This window comes from Trichoderma reesei, assembly GCF_000167675.1.
Source record: "Trichoderma reesei QM6a unplaced genomic scaffold TRIREscaffold_1, whole genome shotgun sequence".
Classification (NCBI taxonomy): Eukaryota; Fungi; Ascomycota; class Sordariomycetes; order Hypocreales; family Hypocreaceae; genus Trichoderma; species Trichoderma reesei.
The window spans coordinates 2,301,035-2,324,350 of NW_006711148.1; the positions used below are offsets into that span (position 1 = coordinate 2,301,035).

The window sequence follows — 23,316 nt, forward strand, 5'->3', positions numbered from 1 at the left end:
TCAGTTGCTGGTCTTTGTGTTGACTACCTCACTGTGAATTTTGCTTCAACTTTTGGACACCGTCGCTCGTTTTGTGTTATACTCTAGGAGAACTTGATGGTGAATATGGATCTTGTTGTCTGCAAGTTGTTGCGTCCAAGGTACGCATGTCCAGCCTATGAAGTTAGAGATCACGGGAGTAAAGTGATAGATGCTCTATTGCTTGATGTGATATATTCTGAAATGGTCCATGAATTCTATCTAATTCAGAGAGCCTCATCCGCGATAGAGCAAAAACCAGCATGTATGTCTATGACAAGGGACAGAACAGACCAAAACCATCAAAGCAGAGCCCATACTCCAATTCCCATAGTGTAAAACCATTTAAAGCAACCCATCTAGAAACGTGCTTCTCCCTAGGATATCATTACAAAAAGCCCAAGAACATCGCCAATCTGTACATCGAAACGAGGAAAGCGACGAAAAAGATGAAGTTGACAAAGTATCGAAGGGCGACATTCTTCATCTGGTTTCGGTTTCGCCGCCGAGATCGCGACACAAAGTCCGAGTTATCATTGACATTCGGGAACGAACACTCCTTGGGGATGGGGTCGCCGAGGAACTCGCAAAGAGGCCCCCAGCCATCGGTGACCTTGTACTCGAGCAGGCGTTCCTTGGGCACCAGGCTCCGGACATGCTCGTAGTGCTTGCGGTAGACGTCCTTTCCGCGGTTCGGGAAGTCGCCCTCGAAGAAGGTGTCGAAGAACTTCTTGAGCATGGGATAGTACATGCTGGCCGCCCAGTCAAAGTTGGACAGCCAGCGCAGCTCGGGGTCCGTTGCTCGCCAGTACACCGTCTTCATGGTGGACGCATGCCACGAGTCGACGTCGCGGTTTGTGAGGACGACCTTGGCCTCGGGGTAGGCCTTGATGAGTTCTTCGGCAAAGGCAACGGCGGGCCAGTCGCACACGGCTTGACAGGTGCCAAGGAGCTGGTCCCAGTCTTCGCGGGTGAAGGGCTTGCCCTTGCCGTCGTATTTTGCGCAGAGGGCGTCCATCCACATGAGTGCGTCGGGAGGGTTCTCGATGGAGCAGTTCATCATGTGGTATGTGTCGACGTAGCCAAGTTGTTTCATAGCCGCTCGCATAGCTGGATGGAGTTAGCGATTTGTATGGCGAATTTGGCTGTATGACTTGCGGAGTAGCCGGGCATGAAGACTAAGAAGAAGTGAACGTACAGGCAGTGCCGGTGCGTCCCAAGCCCAGTATCAGGACCTTCATGGGCACGACGCGGCCAAGCTTTCGGCGGTTGATGTCGGTATCGCTTGTGAAGATGTCGGTCCGAGGACGGGGAGTATACTTTTCAGAGTACGCCATCTTGTCTGTATTGGTGTAGAGTCCTTGATATGGAAAGCTTGGGCGGAAACAAGGGAGCTGTATGAACGGTTGGGTGGGTATAATTAGGAACGCTTGCTTGAGAAGCCAAAGAATGACAGTTGAAGAATGAATGAATGGACGACGAGGAATCTGCTGGATGCTAAGGGATGCAGCAATCTTTATGCCTCGTTACTGAAGGGCCTCTGTATGTAGAGAGATCAACGCAAGCAAGGGTTCATGTCAAATGAGGAAAAACACTGGCTATCCTGATTATATACATAGGGGCTGCCGTCTGCACATCTAAATCTCAGGGGACCAGTGCTTGTACCTCACATTCGTCTTCCAAAATAACTGCTCCTGCTAATATTAGAACCCAGTATTGAGTCAGTGGTGACATTCTCATTGGGCCTTCTCCATTCTCTCATGTTGCCTGGATGAGGCCGGTCCTTATGCCCACCTTGTGGAGACGATACCAGCGAGCGAACGATCCGCGATGAGATCTAAAAGCTCAATTGACGACATTCTGGAAATCAACTGCTAAAGGCATACACTTGTATAGACTGCCTCTTCGTAGAGTATAATTACCAATTCTATTCTGTAAAGTGGCAGAAGGCCTCTGCTGTCGGTCCATGACGGACAATTCACCCTGGCAATTCTCATATCGAAGAACTTCATTTGCACGACTTTGCTGGCGGATTAGGGTGCATGTCACTGTCCAACTGGGCAGATTACCTCCTGTCCAGCGATTCATGCCGATCTTGAAGGCAAAAAAAAGGATCATCAGGGGAGCATTGAAAGAGTACAGAATAACATCAGACCATTCCAGCTTTCTCTCTGATTCGGCGTCGCCTATCTACTGTATGGGGTTGATCCATACATGTAGTCGAAAAACGTCGGCCCGTCGGTCACCGAGTTCCGCACTGTTAGTTGTCAGTCGTTCTCCACGAAGAGATCGGCATTTCTAGCAACTGCTTACGCGGCAGGATGGATATTTGAGGTCCGTCTTTCGTTTCACAAAAAAAGGAGATATATGAGATGGACCAGTGTCATCTACATGTTGCCTTTTACAGATACACTCTGCCCAGCCGAGAGGCGAAGGGCCGGGATATATGAAGCAAGGGTCATAACTCATTGGCTGTGCTTGCTTGCGTCTGTGTTTCACGCGGTGGAGCGATTGCAGCTTGATCGCAGTTGTATCTTGGAATCGTTTGTCTGAGGCATATTGTGACTTTTCTGGTGTCTGGGACTCCATCGCCAATGACATTGGTCATGACGATATCGCATTCTTTTTCCCGCCTTCATGTTATCCACAAGTGGTTCCCCTGATCATCATTACTGGAACTGTATAGTGCTTCGGCGTGGGGCTTCGGATCGTCGCTCGCAGCTGATGAAGAAATCTTTTCTGACTTGATTCATAGGCCATTGGACACCGATATTCCGACAGAGTGAACAAATATGTAATACTGCAAACACTCCCCCTATTATGAAAGGTGGAATTCTGGCCCAAGTTACTTGCGGCTGGCAAAGGGCAGTGGATCTCTTGAGTGTAATCCGGTTGCGCGTCGCTATGGCCACTCATCACTGCACACATAGCCGCACCCTGGGAACTAAACTCTTATGATCGGCGGTCCACGATTAGAAGAGGAGGCGAGAATGAGGCTGTCAAGATGACATGGAATAGAACAAATCAGAAGGGCAAGTTAGATGAGCGGAAGTCGGACTTGTTAGACCCGAAGCAAAACGTCATGTCTTTACCAGGCGTCATGCACCGTCTCTGCCATGACCATGACCATCACTCCTCGTTCCTCGTCTTTCTTCTACCATTGTGTTGTTCATCCTTCTATCTGTCAACTCGAGTTCTCCAGTTTTTCTTTCTCTGTTTAGCAAAGCATTCATTGCGCTGTCTGTTTGACCTTCAACGTCCATCTTCATCAATTGGACTGGCTGAGTATCTAGGTCATGGCGCGTTCGCACGCCAGGTCCTCCAGCAACGACTTTACCTCCAGCTTTCTGTCAGATCCACTGAAGCCACGAAGAACACTTGAACTGCCAGATGGCACATGGGTTTCAAGGGACACATTCGAGACTCTGAACGAGGTCGATACCCCCAGCAGCCATGAGTTCGGATTATCACCATTAGAGAAGGCACCGGAAAGCGCCTCCTCAGGCCCGGTGACATGGATGTCGCTTCCCCGAAAGGACCAGCTATTCATCCTCTTTCTCTCGCGACTCGTCGACTTTCTCCAGGTGGCTTCGCTGCAAGCATACGTCTTCTTTCAGCTGAAAACCTTTGATGACTCTCTCTCGGATGCCCAGATTTCGCAGCAGGCGGGCATTTTGCAGGGATGCTTCACGGGAGCCCAAGTGATGACGGCCATTCTCTGGGGCAAGGCCGCTGATGCAAGCTGGTGTGGGCGGAAACGGGTGCTGCTTATTGGACTCGCCGGAACGGCTGTCTCATGTCTGGGATATGGCTTTGCGACGACCTTCTTCTGGGCCGCGTTCTGGAGGGCGTTCGGTGGCGCTGTGAATGGAACCGTGGGCATCATGTGAGTTTTGTTCATTACAGACAAGACATCTAAAAGGATAAGCGGGTTTGAAGACGGCTGACGAAGGTGGAATTGCAAGTCGCACCATGATTGCTGAAATCACCAAAGAGAAGAAGTACCAATCCCGAGCATTTCTGCTTCTTCCCATGAGCTTTAACGTTGCGGGAATCTTGGGACCGAGTGAGTCAAGTTGATGGCCTTGCAACATATACAGAGTTTTGATGCCATGGACTGACTGACTCGCTAACACAATTGACTCTGCAGTCATGGGAGGTATGCTGGCGGAGTCATCCCAGACACTTCCTGGTCTCTTTGGAGAAAAGGCCGTATTCGGATTCCAGTGGGTGCGAGACTATCCATACGCACTGCCAAGTCTCATCAATGCTGCTACTCTATCCATCGTGACCCTGATCCTATTTCTCTTTCTTGAGGAGGTGAGTTATACCCGCTTGAGTCCTGTGTATGATGGGACAATCTGGCTGATGCCTCACATAGACGTCAAGAGCGCGCCGGCATAAGCCGGACATTGGCCTGAAACTTGGATATCGCATCAAGGCCGCCATATTGGACGACAAGCAGTCAGACTACGCCCGCGTTCCCGCCTGGGAGGCTCATGCCATGGAGGACTACGGAGCCACCGGTCTCCTAGCAGAAAAGCCAGCAACCCGAATGCGTCAGCTCCCCTTCCGCAGGCTCTGGACGCGAAACGTCTTGTTTACGCTGCTCACGGGCGCCTTTTACGACTTCCATCTGGGTGCTTTTGGCAACATGTGGTCGCTCTTCTTGTCTACGCCTCGGTATATCGTTCCCACGCCAGAACGCTCAGAGACTATGCGCAGATGGCTGCCTCTGCTGTTCACTGGTGGCTTGGGCATGCCTGCTTCGACGGTTGGCGTGGCGACGTCCTTTCTAGGCTGGCTGGGCATGTTGCTGCAGGTAACCATGTATCCTCCCGTCCAAGCCCGCCTCGGTACGATGAGGTCCTTTCGATGGTTTCTGTTTCTCTTTCCGGTTGCGTATTTCGTCGCCCCTTACCTCTCCATCCTGCCGTCCTGGTCGCCTCCTCCAGAACCGGCATCGGGAGGCTTCATCTGGGCGGGGATCATCGGAGTCGTCTTCCTTCAGGTCATGGCTCGCACGTTTACTCTCCCGGCCAGCATCATCTTGCTCAACAACTGCAGCCCGCATCCGAGCGTATTGGGCACGATTCACGGCTTGGGACAGAGCGTGTCTGCGCTCTTCCGGACGGTTGGGCCCGTGATTGGAGGCTGGTGGTACGGTTACGGGCTGGATATCGGAATGGTGGCTTGGGGCTGGTGGGGAGTTGCTGCCGTGTCTCTTTTGACGTGTGCCACTGCTTTGGGGATGCATGATGGCAGTGGGCATGAGATTTTGCTGGAAGGGGAGGAGATGGAATAGGCGGCGTGGGCAGTGTTTTGAGGCGTGGTGGCTGGATAGGAGAGTAGACTGTATATACATGTAGTTGCGACTTTGCGTGGCGGGTTTTAGCACAAGAGGGACAACACGGCAAATACACACGATTGCTTTTCATTCGACACTGGCTTGGTCCTAGACGATGTCGCTGCATCACCCCTTCTCAGCCGCAGGCCCCTGGCTGCCTAACATCTGACGTGGGTCAGATCCAGGCACCCGGCGCAAGGGTTTACCGCCAACAATCGGGCGGTTAATAGACTCGCAGCTGAGCTGTCTGGTCAAGTCTGCCTAATGTTTAAGCTTGGCGGGATCTAGGTAGACTACGGATGAATATTGAATCGATTGTCCACTAGTATAGTGAAGATGCATGACTGGCCTATTTGCTGTCAACGCCAGCTGAGCGAGGCTGTGCAAGACGGCCAGAATGGCGTCCAGCCCTTGGAGGCATTTGCCTTCTATAAAGGATGCTCAAGTCCTCAATCCCAGGAATAGAATCATCATCTGTGCTTGTTTTGTCTGTTATACTCCTCAGCGATTCTTGATACAATGGCGACATCCCTACCACAAGAGGCCCTCGAGGCGTTGGCCAAAGAGACGATGCACGATCGCATTGTCGGCTGTCTCTTTGGATCAGCGTTGGGCGACGCAATCGGCTTATATACCGAATTCCTCTCTGGAGAAAAGGCCCGTATAGCCTATCTATCCCAAAAGTTCATCCTCAGTCCGCCGTCTGAAGCGACCCCCTTCCGGCGAGACGCGCACCGTGATCCCAATGTTCCCGGAGACTGGACTGATGACACCGACCACGCCATGTGTATCCTGCTCTCCTATCTGCATACAGACGGCAAGTGGATGTCGCCTCACGACTTTGCCTATCGTCTGCACATCTGGGTGAGGATGGGACTCCGGGCACTCGACACGCTGCCTCTGGGCTTGGGGCGAACGGTCGGAGCCATCGTGAGGAGCAAGACGTATCTCGAGGATCCAGAGGGAACTGCCAGGAAACACTGGCGGAATGCAAAGTGCAAGCTCGCGCCCAATGGAAGCATCATGAGGACGCACCCGCTGGGGCTGATGTGCATTCACAAGACGATGGAGGAGACGTTCCAGGTTGCTGCCGACTATTCCGTTGTTACACACGTCGACCCGAGGTGCATCATTTCGTGTGTAATTGGGACGGCGCTTGTTAGGGGACTTGTGCGGCATGAGATATACAAGGAAGAACACATTGATGCTGTGGTTGAGGAGGCCATTGCGTGGTACTCGGGATACAGGTCGCGACAGATTGAACGGGATCCCAGTTGCAAAGACGAACCCGAGCTGGACTTGGACGAGCTCAACAGACACGTCAAGGTCAACACTCTGGCTGAACTTGAACTCGACGACATGTACAAGATTGGATACACATACAAGACATTTGGTTCAGGTGTCTTGCTGCTTCGCCTCGCTATGAGAGAAGTCGCCTCCACCGAGAGTCGTCTTGCTACGCAAAAGTCCATCTTTGAACGACTCATCACTGAGCTGATCATGCAAGGTGGTGATGCTGACACGAATGCATGCTTTGCGGGTGCTCTGCTTGGCTCATATCTGGGCTACAAAGCATTGCCGCCACACTGGAGAGACGGACTAAAACACGGCGAATGGCTGATGAAGAAGGCAGAAGGGCTGAGTATCTTGCTCGGAGCCGGCCAGGGGACCTATAGTGGCTTACAGGACAAAGATACGGCGCCTGATGGAGGGAGAGGATGGCTGACGGAGAAACAGATGGAGGAGAAGGTGATGTTGCTGCAGGCCGACATGGTCAAGAGGGGACAAGAGAGGGATCGGATGGAGGAAGCTGACAAGAGGCGGGCGAGGACGAAGAGAGGATCATGGCTGGGTGGAATCGGTGGAAAGTGGTGACACGCGGAGGATGGTGACAAGTCGAGATAGGGGAAGTCTATGATACTGCCGAGCGAAATCTGGCAGCACATGAATGGCTTGGAGAGCAGTCCGCGAAGTACTATCACGGATTACCGTTGTTTGAAACAATTACTTTAGATAGAGCAATGTATTTTGATGAGCTTTTCTGCTCAATGTCGGAGCGAGCTATGGCAACGCCTATTTCCTAAACGAACCGGAACCGTACCTAAAAAACCGTACAAGACCGTATGCCTGTTATGCCCTTGTCAGATGAGCCGCCAGACGTCCAGTCCAGATCAAAGCAAAGGTATTGCCGACTTACAGCAATGACAACCCCGAGAAAGAAGGGGGTCGAGGAAACAGACAACAGACCAAACAACAGGAAAACAAAGCAAATCTGCAGTACCAGTCATTCCAAAAGAGAAAAGAAAAAGAATCCGTCCTTCGTCTTGAAGAAGAATCGTACCCACGTAACCGAAAAAGAAAGGACTCCCACAACATATCTCGGCGTCTCCTTCAGAGACCACGCCCCTGGATCCTCTCAGCCGCGATACCATACGACGACATGGTATCGCCGACCTCGCACGGGTCGTCACCAAACTCGACCTTCTCAACGCCGTCCTGCCGGTTCTTCTCCAGCGACATCTTGCCCATCTGGGCCTGGCACCGGTAGCTGCCGAAGCGGAACTCGACGACGGCGCGGTTGCCAGCCCGGATGAGCGGGATGATCTCGTCCAGCTGGAAGATGAAGAGCCCCTTGAAGTACTTGAAGAGCTCCTCCGGATTGACAAAGTCGGCGTTTCCGGTGATGATGAGGCACCGCGAGACCTTGGTGCCCTGCACCGCATGGCTGCCATACTTGATGCGGTTGTGGGACACCTTGACGCGGTAGTCGGAAACGAAGAGGCCGCGCGTCCAGGAGATGGCCAGCAGCTGCTGGGCGGCCTCGGGGGTGAAGAAGACGACCTTTGCGGCGGCCGTCTGGTGGACCGCAAAGTCCGGGTAGTTGATGTATGTGCACCAGACCCGGCCAACGTTGCGGATGGCCGCAAGCAGCTCGTGGACGGTGACCGCGGGTGGGAGGTTGGTCAACCAGAGGGCGCAGTTCTCCTCGGCAGCGAGATGCTCGGCGCTGGCGTTGGCGTCGGCGTGCATGCCGCGGTAGCGGGAGGAGAAGCGGGTTGAGGAGGAGCCGTCGGGAGAGGAGGGGGAGGTGAAGGCGGCCGCGGGCGTCTGCTGCATGACGGCCTGCATCGGCATGAAGCCTTGCGGAGGCTGGTGCTGATGCTGGTGCTGGTGCTGGTGGCGAGACTGATGAGGGCCGCCGGGGTGAAAGTTCCAGGTCGGAGCAGGAAGAGAAGCGTGAAGGGGCATGGCGTGACAAAAGTCAGGATGAGCTGCAATAGGGGTACTAGAAGTATGATGTCGCTGATGGCGAACAGGGGGGCCGACAGGCTGAGTCTGAGCAGCGACTTGACGTAGAGCATTGACGCGAGCAATCTTCTGTGCGTAGAGATTCCCATGAGCATGGAGATAGGTGTCGGCAGCATCCGAGGCGGCAGGATGAGATGATGGAGGAGAAAGGCGAATAATGTCGATTCCAAGAGGCTGAACGTTGTCACCGATATTGCCTCGAGGGACAGGTTCAATAGAGGTGCGGTGGCTGCTGGAGCTGTTGACCGAGGTGTTGTTGGAAGAGGGCACAGCTTGCTGCTACGCAATTTGTTAGCGTGAACGACGCGATGAGGCTGGCCTCAAGCTTTCAGCGTACCTGGATGCTCATGTTGCTGAACTGGGAGTGAAGCTGGCTAACGTCGGCTGCGGTCATCGAAGTTTGAGCGCCGGCCTGGTTGGCAAACATGTGTTCAGCGGCCATCTGCTGACCCTCCACGAACGCGGGAGGCTTGCTCTTCGCGGCCAGGTAAGGCAAACGCGAGATGGGGTTCTCAAAGCCGTGAGGCTCGCCGCCTTGGTTCATGGAAGTATCTGCAATATGCCAATCCGAATCAAAAGCGCCGGCCTTGCTGCTCTCTCGAGGGATCGAGCCAGGACCCCAAATCTCGTGATGACGAGTGCCGATGGCGTAGTGGCCGACATAGCGAGGGACGTCAGCGTCTGGAATGTACATGGCTTTCTCCTTGCCTTTGCTGTTCGAGGCGGAGGTAGGAGACTCGCTCATCCTGGCGGATGGATAGGGGTTGAGGGGCAGATGAGTGAAGTTGCTGAGGGAGGCGGTGCTGGCTCTAGCAGCACAGGCAGAAACAGCAATGACCTCGGGGCAGTCAACTAGGCTATCGTCGGGAGTGTCAGCCGTGGTAGCAGAGTTGAGGCTCTCAGGAGAGCTGAGTAGATGATAGGAGGCGTGGCCTGGGGTCATCTCGCGGAAAGCTGGAGTTCCCATGGCAGCTGAGGGCGATGGCGGCGTTCGTACGTGGCAGTGTTCAAGGTAAGTAGACTGGACAGGAAAGAGTAGAGTCCCTTGCGGTGCTGTATAGGGAGCAGAAACGTTTGATGGCTGTGAGAAAAGCACGCTGATGATGCGTTGTCAAAGCGGTTGTCCCAACGCCAAGAAAAGCTGCAGAAACTACTGGTCAAAGCCTGTGCAATCTCACAAAGCCTGAGACTGAGAGGATTCATGAGTCAGTTGGCAAACATGTTTGCGGACGGGATTCCGAAGGGTACAAATGCGGAGGTAAGATAAAGAGAGGCTGAAGATGAGTGACTGTCGTCGAGGACTATCCAGTCTGGAAGGCAGGGAGAAGGCAGGAGAGATACGTACAAGATGTGCTTGCGAATGAGGATGTCGAGTGGAACGGCTTGTGAAAGGAAGAAGAAGCAGGGAAAACTCTGGGGTCGTGTTCGATGGATAAATAGACGAGCTGGCGTTTGAGCAATTCGCGTTGCATTCACTCGAGGCCCCGATGGGCGGACCGGCGATAGACAGTTGGATAAGCGGAGGGCTGGTGAATCGATCGTTTCGTCTGGAGCCGGAGGATCAAAACAAGGAAAACAACCCAGTTACCATTTCAAATTCTCGGACATGGAGAGTGAATATGCAGTTGAGGAGCCGAATACGAAGGTTAGAGGAACAGGAAAAGAAAAGACAAAAAGAGGCGAAAAGGGACAATAGGGGGCTATAGTTGTTGAAGAGGACATGTGCAGCATTTTGTAGAAAGGGAAGCAGTCTTGTTGAGTTGGCCTTTGCGTCCTCAAAAGTGGCTCTTCATGCATGTTGCCTAAACTCGTTTTTTGTCTTCTCGCCTGTGCCTTTGCGGCTGCATGAAGTTGTTCGCTTGCGTACCTAGGTCGTATATCTGGCAGCAGCATGCATATGGCTTGAAATATATTCGAGAATTTTTCCGCGCACCATACAGAGAGAGAACAAGCATCCTGATGGGTCAGGTGCAGAGTTATTTGTAGCTCCTATTCCATCACTTTCCAGATGGACGGGTCTATAAATCGGCCGCAAGAGGCCGCAGAAGCTGGCCGCCGACGGATTCATCCTGCAGATACCTGTGTAACTGCGTGAACAGGAATGAATGAGCTGGGCTACTTGCATCGCCATTGCCTGACATTGTCGATCCTGAAAGGAGACAGAATGAGGAGTACGAGAACCACCGGAATATGGGGAGACTATTCCGGTCCTCTATTTTTGCATCTTCTCTTCCTTTGACAAGTTGCAGGCCACTGATCCAATAAATGAATCCGCACAATACAAAGGCACGTATGGCCAGAGTGGGCTTTTGGGGGCTGTCCGGAACCCCATCCGGTTGGGTTGCAAGCCTCCTTGCAGATTGCATGTAAGAAGGTCTCACAAGATGAGGGTCTTTGTGTGATGCTCACGGAGATGCAGCCCAAGCTCTCGGCTGATGGCTGGGAGACAACTGGAATACTAGTAGTCAATGGGGGGAGAGAGCAGAAAAGAGACGGGAAGGGGAAAAGCCACAATGGCAGGGTCCCATAAATCGATGTAAGGGGGAGGCAAGAGGGAAACCGGGCAACTGTCCATGTAGGATTGATGCATATAACGAGCTGTGCGGGAACAAGACGGATGCTTTCTTATTTTAGTTGTTCATCTATTTCCCACTGGCTTTCTCTTACATTTTGTTGTTCCTACGTCTATCTGGACCAAGGCTCCAGAGGCGAGATGCCGGTTTGACGGTACATTGCTCATGATATAGATTGGATACTGGGCTCACTGATGCTCTGATTGACAGTTGGAGTAGCTTAAAGGGGGAACAAACTGCATCTCCTAATTAGCTGCAGCGAGATCTATCTCATCACTGTCTGTTGCAACCCAAACATACAACAGTCGTCTGAGCATAAAAGGATCACCTTGCGTGCATCCGACCATCGTCACAAAACTGGGCATCTGTTTCTTCCACTCTGGCGGGTTCTAGCTGGGCAGCGGCGCCAAGCAAACGAGCCCGTGTCATCCCTGGCATGCTTTGCAGCCGTTTTGCCTAAGCATTTGTGAGATATGATGGACTATGAGGTGAGAATATATTGGCACATGTAAGAATCGCAGCAACAAGGTCGTGCCATTGGATGTTGAGACCAGGCCATCCCCGCCCTCCTCAAGACGGCATCACTGAGGAAAAAAGAAAAAGAATGAAGTGAGAACAAGAAAGTACTTCCTTGATCCGGATGAGTCCCGGATGTCTCATGACTTTGGCTCCTATTCGTACGTACATCGGCAGAGACACAAGACGCAAATAGATCTTGGAAGTGGAAAATGATGCATAGAAAGCGACATGGATGCCAGGGTCAGAATGGGATAGTACTCGCGACATCAACGGCCCCTGCAGCTGGGGCGTGCATCCGCCTGTCCAGGGATGCGCTCAGCCGCCGGTTCGAGCTTCCGCCCTCCCAGTCTTTCCGTTCCTTTTTCTTGGAGCTGTGCATGATACCATGAGTCGAATAGAAGCGCGGTGGCTGGGTCCTTGTTTCACATGCCTCATCTCTGCAATCGTTACAAATAGACAAGGTGAACAAGACATTCTTTTTTTCTTGCATGGCCTGGGACCTGCTCGTACGACGGTGCTATTATTAGGTGGTGTCGTGTTCATGTTTGCTTCAACCACGTTGGCACCACTGCAACGCTCATGATGCAGTGTTTTGCGAGACAGGGTATTGGTCATGATATGGGAGTGGATGTATATACACCACAAGCTCAGAAGTCGCGGCAAATGAAGACAAGATGTAGAGTATGTGCTAGACAGCGGCTACATTCAGACCATGACCTGTGTGTTTGAACGATAGTCACCAGGGCGCGAGAAACAAATCGTGAAGGCGAGGCGCAGTCGCAGATCCGGCATGTATCTGCCAGGATCCTCCTCCCGGCGGCCCCATCCCGGAGAATAAATTCAAGCCGCTGCAAGATTTCGAGATACAGGTATCCATCGCGAGGTGCCACTGTTATCATCGCCGCCCCCTGCTTATGACGAGTATTCGTAAATGGACCGAAGTTGTTTGGTACTTCACGGTGACCTTGTACTGAAGCATTCTGCTTCGTTTACCATTTCCCTCTTTGGCAATCTGCAAGCATCTTCGGCTCCTTATTCAAACCATATGGGCTTGAGACCTACATGCTAAAGCCACATTGCATCCTGTCAGTGGTAGGGGTATCGGGATACTACGTTCCCATACCAAATCAGGCTACCCAAGCCAACTTCCATTCCAATTCCCCAGAATCCCAGAAACAGCTGTCAAATCCGAAATCCTCACCATGACAGTGACTGAGCCCTGGCCTCTTAGGATGTCGTCTATCACATCTCCAGCCTCTTGTAAACCGCCCTCAAAACGCGCGGCTCAACCGCAGCGGCACGCCTGCCGGCGTCTACATGAAACACAAACTCGTCGACCGCGATCCCGCCGTACATAAGCTGGTCAGGCATGCCCCACGTCCCTGCCGCTGGGTCAAACACCTTGTGAACAGACGCATCATCGTCGGGCAGGACGCGCTGGAATATCGCTCGGTACGCGGCGCGGCTGCGTGTCTGTAGGCCGGAGGGGAACAGCCTTACGGACTGGATCTGGCCGCCGCGGGTGGCGTTTGCGTAAGCTTGGCCGGCGGCAATGAGGTCGTGGCCTTGGTGAGTCCAACTGTTGATCAAGAGACCCGGGCTATCGTCGACTGTGATGACGAGGGACGAGTTCGAGGCGTCTGTTGATGCGAAGTATTCTCCACAAAGCTTGTCGCATGCCTGTTCTTTGGCAGCTTCTTCCAGCGCAGGAAGAAGCACCTGAATGGCCGTCTCAGTAGCGACTTGTACAGCCGCAGAGGCATCTGGTCCTGCAGCAAGGACAGCCAAAGTAACCTGGTAGTCAGGCACAAGGATAACGAGAGACTGATAGGCCCCGACGCTGCCAGACTTTGTATAAAGATCGACAATGCGGCCGGTGGCGATGCCGCTTCGGGTGCGCACAATCTCCCAGGGCGCGCCGATGGAGAGAGACGGTGAGGCTGTGAATGAGTTGGGCTTCATCCAGCGGAGGGTTTCCATGGGCGAGAGCTGCTTGTTGGAGAAGATTGCGCGACCGAACTTGACGAGGTCCTTTGTTGAAGAGAGGAGGCCACCTGTGCTATATCCGTTCATCAGAGAAGTTAGTGAATGGAATGAACATGATGAGAAATATCGTCTTGTTCAATGGTACAGTTCTCTGACTTACGCAACTTCATCACCATATGCGCGGTTCCAGCCCGCATCACCGTCAGGAATTACGCCTTTTCCTTTGCCGATCGGTGGCAATGCACTCGAATGCTTCATAGCTAGAGTTTCGAATATTTCATCATTGACAACTTCCTCGTATGATCTGCCGGTAATTGCCTCGAGAACGTATGCGAGGATCCTGTAGGCCCCGTTTGAATACATGGCTTTCGAGTATGGTGGAAAGACGGCATGTCTCTGTGTATAGCTTGCAAAATATTCTGACAGTAGTACAATCAGTACTGGCCTATCATTCGCGCTTGATGCATGATTTCTCTCACCTTTGCGAGAACACGGCAGCTGTCCATCGTTGATGCCACAGGTGGGGATGTCTTGAGGAGGGAGGCTGGGCAGTCCAAGCTTGGTCCAGGGGAAATCCTGGACTGCTAGATCTGCCGAGTTGCCTACAAAGAATGTCGAAGTGAGTTACAGAGTCTGATGCTGATGTATAGAAGAATTGGAAAACATACAATCTCTTCCAATTCCGGAGAGTTGTGACGCAAGAGCGCCAACGGTGACTTGATCCCATTGCACATGGTCGATAATCGAAGGATCTTGATATAGTGATCTATGACCGGCTTTTCGCAGCTCTGGTATGAAATCGGTGACGGGGCGGTTCCAGTACTTGGTGCCATTGTTGAGAAGCAGCGCGTAAACGGTGAAGAGCTTTGATACGCTGCCGATTCGATAGACGGTGTCACCAGTCACTTTCGACGTGCTGCCCGCGGAGAGATTGAGAGAGCCGGATGTGTGATGGAAGTCGATGATAGGGGAAGAGTCGAGCCGTGAAGCGGCAGTCAAGGAGAAGGATGTTGTGCTGCTGTTGAAGCTGCCGAAGGGACTGGCCCCAGAAGAAATGGCTTCGTTGAGGGAGTTTGTAATCTCTGAAACAGCCTGTAGAATGAGCTTGCTTTTTGATGCATGGGAGGGAGGGTCAAAGGCTGGTCCTTGCAACACCTGGTCCGTTTGTGCAAACGACATAGAACACAGTGTTGCCACCGCAAACACGAAATGCTGAATCGACACCATGACAATATGCGACTAATGACTGATACAAAGATAATTCTCCATTCAAGATGAGACAAGAGAAGGAATGGAGTGTTCTCAAGGTAGTATATAGCTGATTGAATGTTGTATTGAATCCATAACGGCGATTAAGCGGGCATTGTTTCGACCGTAGATTGTCCGCTTAGAAGCGTCCGCCCCGTATATGTCCGCGAACAACAAGCCTACGGTGATAACGAGAATCGAGGATGGGCTGGTGGTGTTTGCGTTCATGTTGTTAGAGTTCAGGTTGATCTGAGCTGCAGTGACTCGCTCTCAGGTCTGAGGTTCATATTTGTTCTTTGTGTGACGGCGATTGAATGGCGATTTATTGACCCTTCACGTCTTGTGTGAGCTACCCGACCTCAACATGGAACCAATACGTTCATACCTTACGTTATGAAAAAAACAATCCCTTCCAGAGCAAGAAACAGAATAATCTTTAGTACCCGAGAGCATTTCTGTGAAAAAATGGCCTGCGTAGCTGACATTATCTCCAGGGTTGATGCAATCAATCGCTTAACGAGAGCTCATCGTAACATAATTCATCGCTCTGATGATAGCTACATGTGGTGCTCTATAGCATCTATCTCTGCCTGTATGTAGGTTGGCGATAACCTCAAAATTCAAGTGTTTTAGATAATCGTAATCAGATACTCTATTCATCACATGCTAGCTAAGCACTCGTATCAATTACTCCAACGAGGAAGATGCTAGGTATAATAAGACCCGATTTGGCATACGGCACTATATCAGGTCTCACATCAGATGCCAAGAGCGGTGCGCAACTCTAAAGGGATACGCAAACATTTGTCCGTAAGGTAGTTGAAGCAGAACTGTAAATGCTTGGTAGGTAGTGATATGAAAAGTAGAAATAGAATGAGGAACCCTGGTTCAATTTTGGAGACATTGTTTGCCTGGAAAGCGGGTGAATAGGACACGAATGCCCGCACAAGTACGTGGCGACGTCGCTATCCGAGGACCTTCTAGCAACGGATTCCGCGGCACCGGACTTGGAGCTTGATCAAGTCACAACAGTAACAACAATCTTTATCAATCTGGATAGCACTATTCTGCTTGGTGAGCAGTCATATGACAAAGTAAACCTCATCCTTACCATCTTACCGCCTGCATGCTTCTCTAGCCGTCTTACATATACCAACATCACATCAAGCGGTTGAGATTGGCTCGTTTGCACGGATGCCGCGGGTTCCACTAACGAAAGGTGCCGCATAAGGTGTCGCGCAGGATTGGCGTCAGCTCTGAGCCGCTCTTCCAATGAATGGTTTGCTGGCAATGAACAAGTGGCTGGACAAGTGCTGATGACGAAGCGAGACGTGGTCTGTCTTTCCGAATCCCTCAAGACTTGTGTTCGTATTGGCGGTCAGATTCGATGGTTCATATTCAGATCGTTCGTCAGGATGCCGCGGACTTGCTTGCAGAATTGTAACCCTCCTCCTTCGTCTTCATCGATGGAATTGCTTCAAATCAGAAAATGGGGTATATAAAAGTACTCAAGACGAAGTTGAGGGGTCACGATGGAGACGTGGTGGCAGCGAAAAACGACAAGGGCGAGCCTGTTAAAAAGCTGTCAGTGGCTAATAGCGAACGCAAGATGAAGGCCGTTAAAGATCCGAATCTCGTCGAGATTCCAAAGGTCAAAGGTGACTATCCGCACAACGAGAATGCAAGACAACTGTACTGATGTGACTTGGCAACGAGGCTATCCCGTGGTGGGCATTCTGCCGCACATCGACCTCGCATCGCCGCTCTTCTCCTTGATCGAGCTTCTTCAGCCTTACGGGCCCATTGTCCAGTTCTCCATCGGAGGCGAGCTCAACATCTTTGTGCACAGCGTCGAGCTGATGAATGAGCTCTGCGACGAATCGAGGTTCCACAAGGACATCAAGCAAGAGCTGGAGAAGCTCCGCCACATCGTCCACGATGGGCTCTTCACGGCGAGGAACGGTGAGCCGAATTGGGCGATTGCTCGTGGAATTCTGACTCCGATATTCGGGACGATCAAGATTCGTGAAATGTTCCCCGGAATGAGAGACGTCGCGGAGCAGCTGTGTCTGAAATGGTTCGCCTTCCCCTTGCAGAGACCGCTCGTGTCTCGTTGCTTGCGCTGACTCTGAGAAACAGGGCTCGCTATGGTCCAGAGTATGTCATCGACGTTACGTCTGACTTCACTCGCCTCACCCTCGACACACTTGCTCTGTGCACCATGGGCTACCGATTCAACAGCTTCCACAACGGCACAGTCATGCACCCTTTCGTCATCAGCATGGTGAGGGCATTGAAGGAGTCCACCATGCAAGCGGCAATGCCAGGAGTCGTCAACTCTCTGCGAAAGAGATCGTGGCACCGATTCGAGAAGGATACGGCTTACATGAGACAGCTGTGCCGAGAGATGATTCAGAAAAGGAAAGATGAGAACAAGCCAGACTCCCGGGACCTCTTGGGAGCGCTACTGCAGGGCCGTGACCCCAAGTCTGGGGAGGGCCTGTCTGAGGACTCCATCATCGACAATATGATAACCTTCTTGATCGCTGGCCATGAAACCACGTCGGGGCTTCTGTCCTTTGCCTTTTATTACATGCTGGCCCACCCCGAAACGATGGAGAAGGCTCGTCACGAGGTTGATCAGGTCACTCAAGGCTCTCCAGTCACGGTAGAGCACCTTTCACGGCTGCCGTATCTTAACGCGGTCCTCAAGGAGACGCTGCGTCTGCAGCCGACAGCCCCAGGCTTCTTCCTCGTTGCGGAAGAGGACCAGATTATCGGCGGGAAGTATTTCATCCCGGCGAAAGTACCCATCGGCATTCTGCTTCACATACTCCACCAAGACAAGGCCGTCTATGGCGAGGACGCTGCCGAGTTCAAGCCGGAAAGAATGCTTGATGAAAACTTCAACAAGCTGCCGCCCAATTCCTGGAAACCATTTGGCAACGGTATGCGGGGTTGCATCGGTAGAGCCTTTGCGACCCAGGAAGCACTGTTGATTACGTCTATGCTGTTGCAGAACTTCACGTTTGAGATGGCGGATCCGACGTACAAGCTCAAGGTCAAGGAGACGCTGACGGTTAAGCCCGACGACAACTTCCGGATGAAGGCAAAGCTCAGGCGTGGAGGCACTGCGACAGACTTCCAACGTGAGCTATACTCTGTCGGCTCAACAAGCGACGCCAGGCCGAGTCTTACCCCCTCAACCAACACCTTGTCACAAGCTGGCGAAGGCAACAAGAAGCCACTCACCATCTTCTTTGGATCCAACAGCGGCACATGTGAGGCTCTGGCATATAGGCTGGCATCTGATGCCACGCTACATGGATACTACGCCCGCAGTATTGCGCCTTTGAACGCGGCTTGCAACAACCTGCCGAGATCTGAGCCTGTCATCATTCTGGCAGCTTCGTATGATGGCTTGCCGTCGGATAATGCCGAAGACTTCTTTGAGTGGTTGAATAAGGTCGAAAAGGACTCCTTGACCGGCGTCTCGTATGCCGTATTTGGCTGTGGACATCGTGACTGGGTCGCAACGTTTCAGCGAATCCCCATCCTCATCGACGACCTCCTCCAGAGAGCCGGTGCCGAAAGATTTGCAACAAGGGGCCTTGCAGACTCGGCGGTGATGGACCTCTTTGTTGAACTCGAGAAATGGACAGCGGATTCCGTTTGGCCAGCGATTGCGCAGACCGATGGAGGAGGCGAAAGAGATGACGATGGAGAAGGCCGACTGATCACCTCGCTGCTCAAGGTCGACTTTTCACAGCCGCGCCAGCTGAAGCAGTATTCTCACCTGGTGGAGGCGAGCGTGACCGACTCGCGGACCTTAACAACAGCTTCTGCGATTGGGAAAAAGGTGCATCTCGATATCCAGCTCCCTTCGGAGCAGTCATATCGACCGGGTGACCATCTCCTTGTGCTCCCTGTGAACCCGATGAGGACCGTCAAGCGAGTCTTGTCACGTTTTCACTTGACGTGGGACACGATAGTGCGGGCGTCTGGCAATGATTCTGTGCGCATACCGGCCGACACGTCAATGACGGCATATGAGCTGCTGAGTTCGTATTTTGAACTGTCTCAGCCGGCGACGCCGAGGGTAAGTCGCTTCTCGTTGTGCTTTTGCTGACTTGGATACTCCCTCGTAGAGCAGTAAAATGCTAACTAACATGCACAGGACATTCGAGTCCTTGCGGCTGCGGCTGAGAATGAAGATACAAAACAGCTTTTGATGGACTTGGCAACTTCGTCGTACGTCGAGGGCATCCAGGAAAAGAGGACGTCTCTGCTTGATCTGTTGGAGAGGCATCCCGAGATTCCCATGACCCTGGGAACCTACTTGACGCTTTTGCCATCCCTACGCCTTCGGACTTACTCGATCTCATCCTCGCCATCCTGGAACCCGGGCCACGCTACGCTGACTCTTTCGGTGTTGGAAGAGCCGGCGACAGTCGATGGCGGCCAACACTTTCTAGGCGTGGCTTCCAACCATCTCGCTGGCTTGACACGAGGGGACCTGATTCATGTGACCACACGACCAGTAAAAGGCATCTTTCAAATGCCTGCCGACTTGTCAAAAACACCAATCATCATGGTTGCAGCAGGATCCGGCCTTGCACCGTTCAGAGGATTCATCCAAGAGCGGGCTATTCAGCAGCGGAATGGAGTTGAGCTTGCACCCGCCGCCCTGTTTTTCGGATGCAGATCGTCGCATGACGATTTATACCGCAGCGAGATCGACGAGTTCGAGTCGTCGGGAGTGATTCGGGTGTTCCGTGCCTACAGCAGAGAAGATGTTGATATCAAGCCCAAGATCAGAAAGGGCTACGTCCAGGACAGCATGACGGCGGAGAAGGATGCCTTTGTCCAGCTCTGGAATGCCGGAGCAAAGATCTACGTATGCGGAAGCGTGAGAATGGCTTCGCAAGTCAAGGATCTGGTGACGAAGCTGGTGTATGCGGCTGAGACGACGGGGGCCTCGAAGCAATTCACGCCTCAGGAGTGGTTCAAGCGCTTTGAGAAGACGCGGTATGCCGCTGAGATTTTCACATAGCAGCCGAGGTTTGGGCGCTCTTTTGTCATTCTTCTGTACTCCATTACTATGTACTGTGTGCTAGTTAGATAGCGACCGCACTGATGATTTCGGATGCTCAACTGGATAACAGAATGAAACCATACCTTGTATGATGCCTTCTGAAATGTTGCGGCTGAGTTGTGAAACCGTGGCCTGATACGTACCTACTTACCACCAGCCTCTATCGTAGCAGACTTTTTGAGAGTGAGATAATGCGACATTTCAAGCCTGAAATCGCCAAATAAGTGATCCAGAAGACCACAACAACAAGCGACTAGATTGATGCATCACATATTGAAGCCCGCATAAACCACAAGGAAAGAAAGGGAGGCGTGTGAATTGGAGCAATTGGTTCAAGGTGGTGAGAAAAAGAGGCCCCGACGTCATTCGGCCATCACGTGACGCCGTCCCCCCAAGTGAGCGCGTCTCCCTTTACGGCCCCGTCACCTCTGAAAAACACGCGTTCGCATGAAATTCACAGCCAAAGGGCAAAACTCACATGTCGCAACAACGGCCGCATGCTGCACATGCATAGTCCGAGTCTCTGTCATCCGGCGCCTCTGACCATCACAGCTTCAGCCTCAGCCTCAGCCTCGGCAGCCTGGATGACGGCTGCGGCGCGAGCCTGCAAATCATGTCAAGGGGTGACGAGAGCTTCCCCCGCTACACTTACATGATGGACTTCAACCCCGACGAAGACACGCCGCTGAGGGACTACTGGCAGACGGCCGACGACCTGGACAACGAGGATGCCGCCACCATTGCCAGCCTGGCCACGCAGGCGCTGCAGTCCAAGCATTACGGGTACGGCGACGGCCAGGTGAGTGAGTCGCTGGTGGCAAACTACCTGTACAGCGAGAGTCGCTCGTCGCCGCAGTCGCAGTACTCGGCCGCCATGCAGGCGGAGCCGGCAGAGTCGTTCCGGGGACTCATGGAGGATCATGATCGCGGCGCTCAGCTGGCTGAGGAGAACGCCATGACAGACTACGACTTTCACCATGAGGCCAGGGGCCATGTATCTGACGATGTGGCTGGAATGGAGGAGGCGAGTGCGCTGCCGAGGGAGCAGCACGGGCATGAGGAAGAGCACTATGCGCATGACGCCTTCAGGCCTTTAGTGACTGTCACGGCAGCGGATGAGAACTTATCGCATACATACCAGGTTGAGATGAGTGCAGCCATGACGGCCAGCCGCGTGGTAAATGGGGTGCTGCGCCGCTCATATGCATCAACGCCAAACGAAATGGACCTGGACCCGCAGTCGCTTCAGTCACAACCACCTCAGCCGACCTCGCCCCAGTCAGAGTCTTCTCCTGTCAGCGTTGAGACGCCCGAAGTGATGGAACCGGAGCAGGAGGTGACGATTGCCGATGACGAGCACCAAGTTGATGGCGAGCCTGAAACTGCACCTATCATGGAACACGAGAAGGGAAACGATGAAGGCGACGAAGACGTGCTCGAACCTGGAAACGAAGTACCAAGGCAAGACATTGAAGAAGTGAGGGATGATAGTGAGGGAGAGGAACAGGTACGAGTGGAGGAAATCGACCGAGTGGGAGACGTGAGCGCGAAGGTAGTCGAAGGACCGGAGGAAGTGGGAGTGGAGGAAGACGATGCGCAACGGAGAGAGGCTCAAGGGCAAGAAGAAGCGGAGGAGGCGCAAAGAGAAGAAACATGGCAGGCACAAAGAGAAGAAGAAGACTGGTCAGAAACCGGAGTGCAGCAGCAACTCATCATGGAATCTAACGAGCGGCCGACGATCGACGACAGCGAGGACCAGCTGCCATCCCGTCCAGCACCGAGAAAACGAGGCCGTCCGCGGAAGAGCGATGCGGCACTAGCACCGCCAGATTTTGCGCCAGAACAACTTCAAGCGGCCGAGGAATCTGTGCACGAAGAGGCCAGCTTCGTTCGTGAGGCGATGGAAACGGCTGCGATTGACGGTGCGGGATCCAGTCGAGTGGAAGAGGCACCCGCTCAGAGGAAGCGCGGCAGGCCGCGTAAGAGTGAGGCTGCGGAGTCTGCGCCTACACCAAGGTCGAGATCAGCATCAACAAGAAGGGGGCCGGGGAGACCACCAAAGACGACCATCGACACGACTCTTGAGGCAACTCCTACGACGACAGTTTCTACCGGCAAACGAGGGCGACCCCGCAAGAGCAGCATGGCAGATGGAACACAAGCGCCCTTGGTCCAAGCCTCATCCGCGACGCCACCAGCCTCTCGCAAACGTGGACGACCCCGAAAAAGCGAGGCGATTGGGACAAGCGTACAAGCGTCCACTACAGACGCTGAGTTGCCCAAGGTTGGAGAGATGGGAGCTGGAGTGTCAGTTCCAGGCAAACGCGGACGACCTCGGAGAAGCGAGGCAACAATCCCCGACGAAGTTCAATCGGCCACGGTTGCTCCGGCAGCATCTGCAGTGCGAGCTTCGAGCCGAAGAGGGCGGCCGCGAAAAAGCGAGACGACCGACAACGCAGACGTCTCCACTGACCAAGGTCAGCCATTTGCAACTGAGGCGACTGCAGACGAATCAGCACTGCCGACAGATCCCCCAAGAAAGCGAGGGCGACCACGGAAAAGTGAGACCCTGCCGATTGACGAAGTTCGGTTGCCTCTGGTCGAGTCGGCCACACTCAGAGCTCGATCTTCAAGCAAACGAGGGCGTCCCAGAAAGCGAGATGCCTCGACCCATGAAGCCCACCTGCCTGACCTCGAAAGGACTACAGCCCGGACCGCGATGCCTGCAGCACGATCGTCTAGCAGACGAGGACGGCCCAGGAAAAGCGACACATCAGGCGACGCACTGGCCTCTGCCGTTGGCTCCCACCCACCTGCTGTCGAGACAGCTGCAGTCGGCGCCGCGACACCTGCAGCTCGATCTTCTAGTAGAAGAGGACGACCCAGAAAAAGCGATTCCCTGGCTATTGCACAAGCTTCCACCGATGAGTTTCAGCTATCCGCGGATGAACTTATAGGAAACGCCACACGGCCTGCCGCTCGGTCTTTAAGCAGACGAGGTCGACCTAGGAAACGGGACACGTTTGAAGACACACGAGCCTTCACCGACCAAACTCAGCCATCCGCGGGTGAAAGAAGAAGTGAAGCCCCCACATCTGCAGTTCGGTCTTTGAGTAGACGAGGACGACCCAGGAAACGTGACACATTGGACACAATTTCTACCGACGAGGACCAGATGCCGGTGGATGAGACAGACACTGACGTCGTGATACCTGCAGCTC

At 53.1% G+C, this 23,316-nt stretch overlaps 7 protein-coding genes across 7 annotated transcripts; 4 read left to right on the top strand and 3 right to left on the bottom strand.

The window, feature by feature from the left end:
• Positions 1 to 406: 406 nt before the first annotated feature.
• TRIREDRAFT_102996 (uncharacterized protein) lies at positions 407 to 1,355 on the bottom strand (the record flags this gene model as incomplete). The annotated part of the gene is made up of 2 exons (XM_006961721.1): positions 407 to 1,128; positions 1,217 to 1,355. 2 exons carry the CDS (start codon positions 1,353 to 1,355, stop codon positions 407 to 409), a joined length of 861 nt encoding a protein of 286 aa, XP_006961783.1.
• Positions 1,356 to 3,314: 1,959 nt separating this feature from the next.
• TRIREDRAFT_53611 (uncharacterized protein) lies at positions 3,315 to 5,323 on the top strand (the record flags this gene model as incomplete). Its single annotated transcript, XM_006961268.1, has 4 exons — positions 3,315 to 3,904; positions 3,984 to 4,084; positions 4,169 to 4,338; positions 4,400 to 5,323. The coding sequence occupies 4 exons, from the start codon at positions 3,315 to 3,317 to the stop codon at positions 5,321 to 5,323; spliced, it is 1,785 nt and encodes a 594-aa protein (XP_006961330.1).
• A 561-nt stretch (positions 5,324 to 5,884) lies between these two features.
• Positions 5,885 to 7,240, top strand: TRIREDRAFT_102998 (ADP-ribosylglycohydrolase-like protein; the record flags this gene model as incomplete). The annotated part of the gene is made up of 1 exon (XM_006961269.1): positions 5,885 to 7,240. The coding sequence occupies one exon, from the start codon at positions 5,885 to 5,887 to the stop codon at positions 7,238 to 7,240; it is 1,356 nt and encodes a 451-aa protein (XP_006961331.1).
• A 516-nt stretch (positions 7,241 to 7,756) lies between these two features.
• TRIREDRAFT_102999 (uncharacterized protein) lies at positions 7,757 to 9,641 on the bottom strand (the record flags this gene model as incomplete). Its single annotated transcript, XM_006961723.1, has 2 exons — positions 7,757 to 8,953; positions 9,012 to 9,641. 2 exons carry the CDS (start codon positions 9,639 to 9,641, stop codon positions 7,757 to 7,759), a joined length of 1,827 nt encoding a protein of 608 aa, XP_006961785.1.
• Positions 9,642 to 13,008: 3,367 nt separating this feature from the next.
• On the bottom strand, positions 13,009 to 14,931 carry TRIREDRAFT_53029 (uncharacterized protein; the record flags this gene model as incomplete). The annotated part of the gene is made up of 4 exons (XM_006961724.1): positions 13,009 to 13,825; positions 13,913 to 14,171; positions 14,232 to 14,342; positions 14,421 to 14,931. 4 exons carry the CDS (start codon positions 14,929 to 14,931, stop codon positions 13,009 to 13,011), a joined length of 1,698 nt encoding a protein of 565 aa, XP_006961786.1.
• Positions 14,932 to 16,679: 1,748 nt separating this feature from the next.
• TRIREDRAFT_53079 (uncharacterized protein) lies at positions 16,680 to 20,053 on the top strand (the record flags this gene model as incomplete). Its single annotated transcript, XM_006961270.1, has 3 exons — positions 16,680 to 17,077; positions 17,140 to 19,103; positions 19,188 to 20,053. The coding sequence occupies 3 exons, from the start codon at positions 16,680 to 16,682 to the stop codon at positions 20,051 to 20,053; spliced, it is 3,228 nt and encodes a 1,075-aa protein (XP_006961332.1).
• A 655-nt stretch (positions 20,054 to 20,708) lies between these two features.
• TRIREDRAFT_103002 (uncharacterized protein) lies at positions 20,709 to 21,639 on the top strand (the record flags this gene model as incomplete). The annotated part of the gene is made up of 2 exons (XM_006961271.1): positions 20,709 to 21,123; positions 21,587 to 21,639. 2 exons carry the CDS (start codon positions 20,709 to 20,711, stop codon positions 21,637 to 21,639), a joined length of 468 nt encoding a protein of 155 aa, XP_006961333.1.
• Positions 21,640 to 23,316: the final 1,677 nt, after the last annotated feature.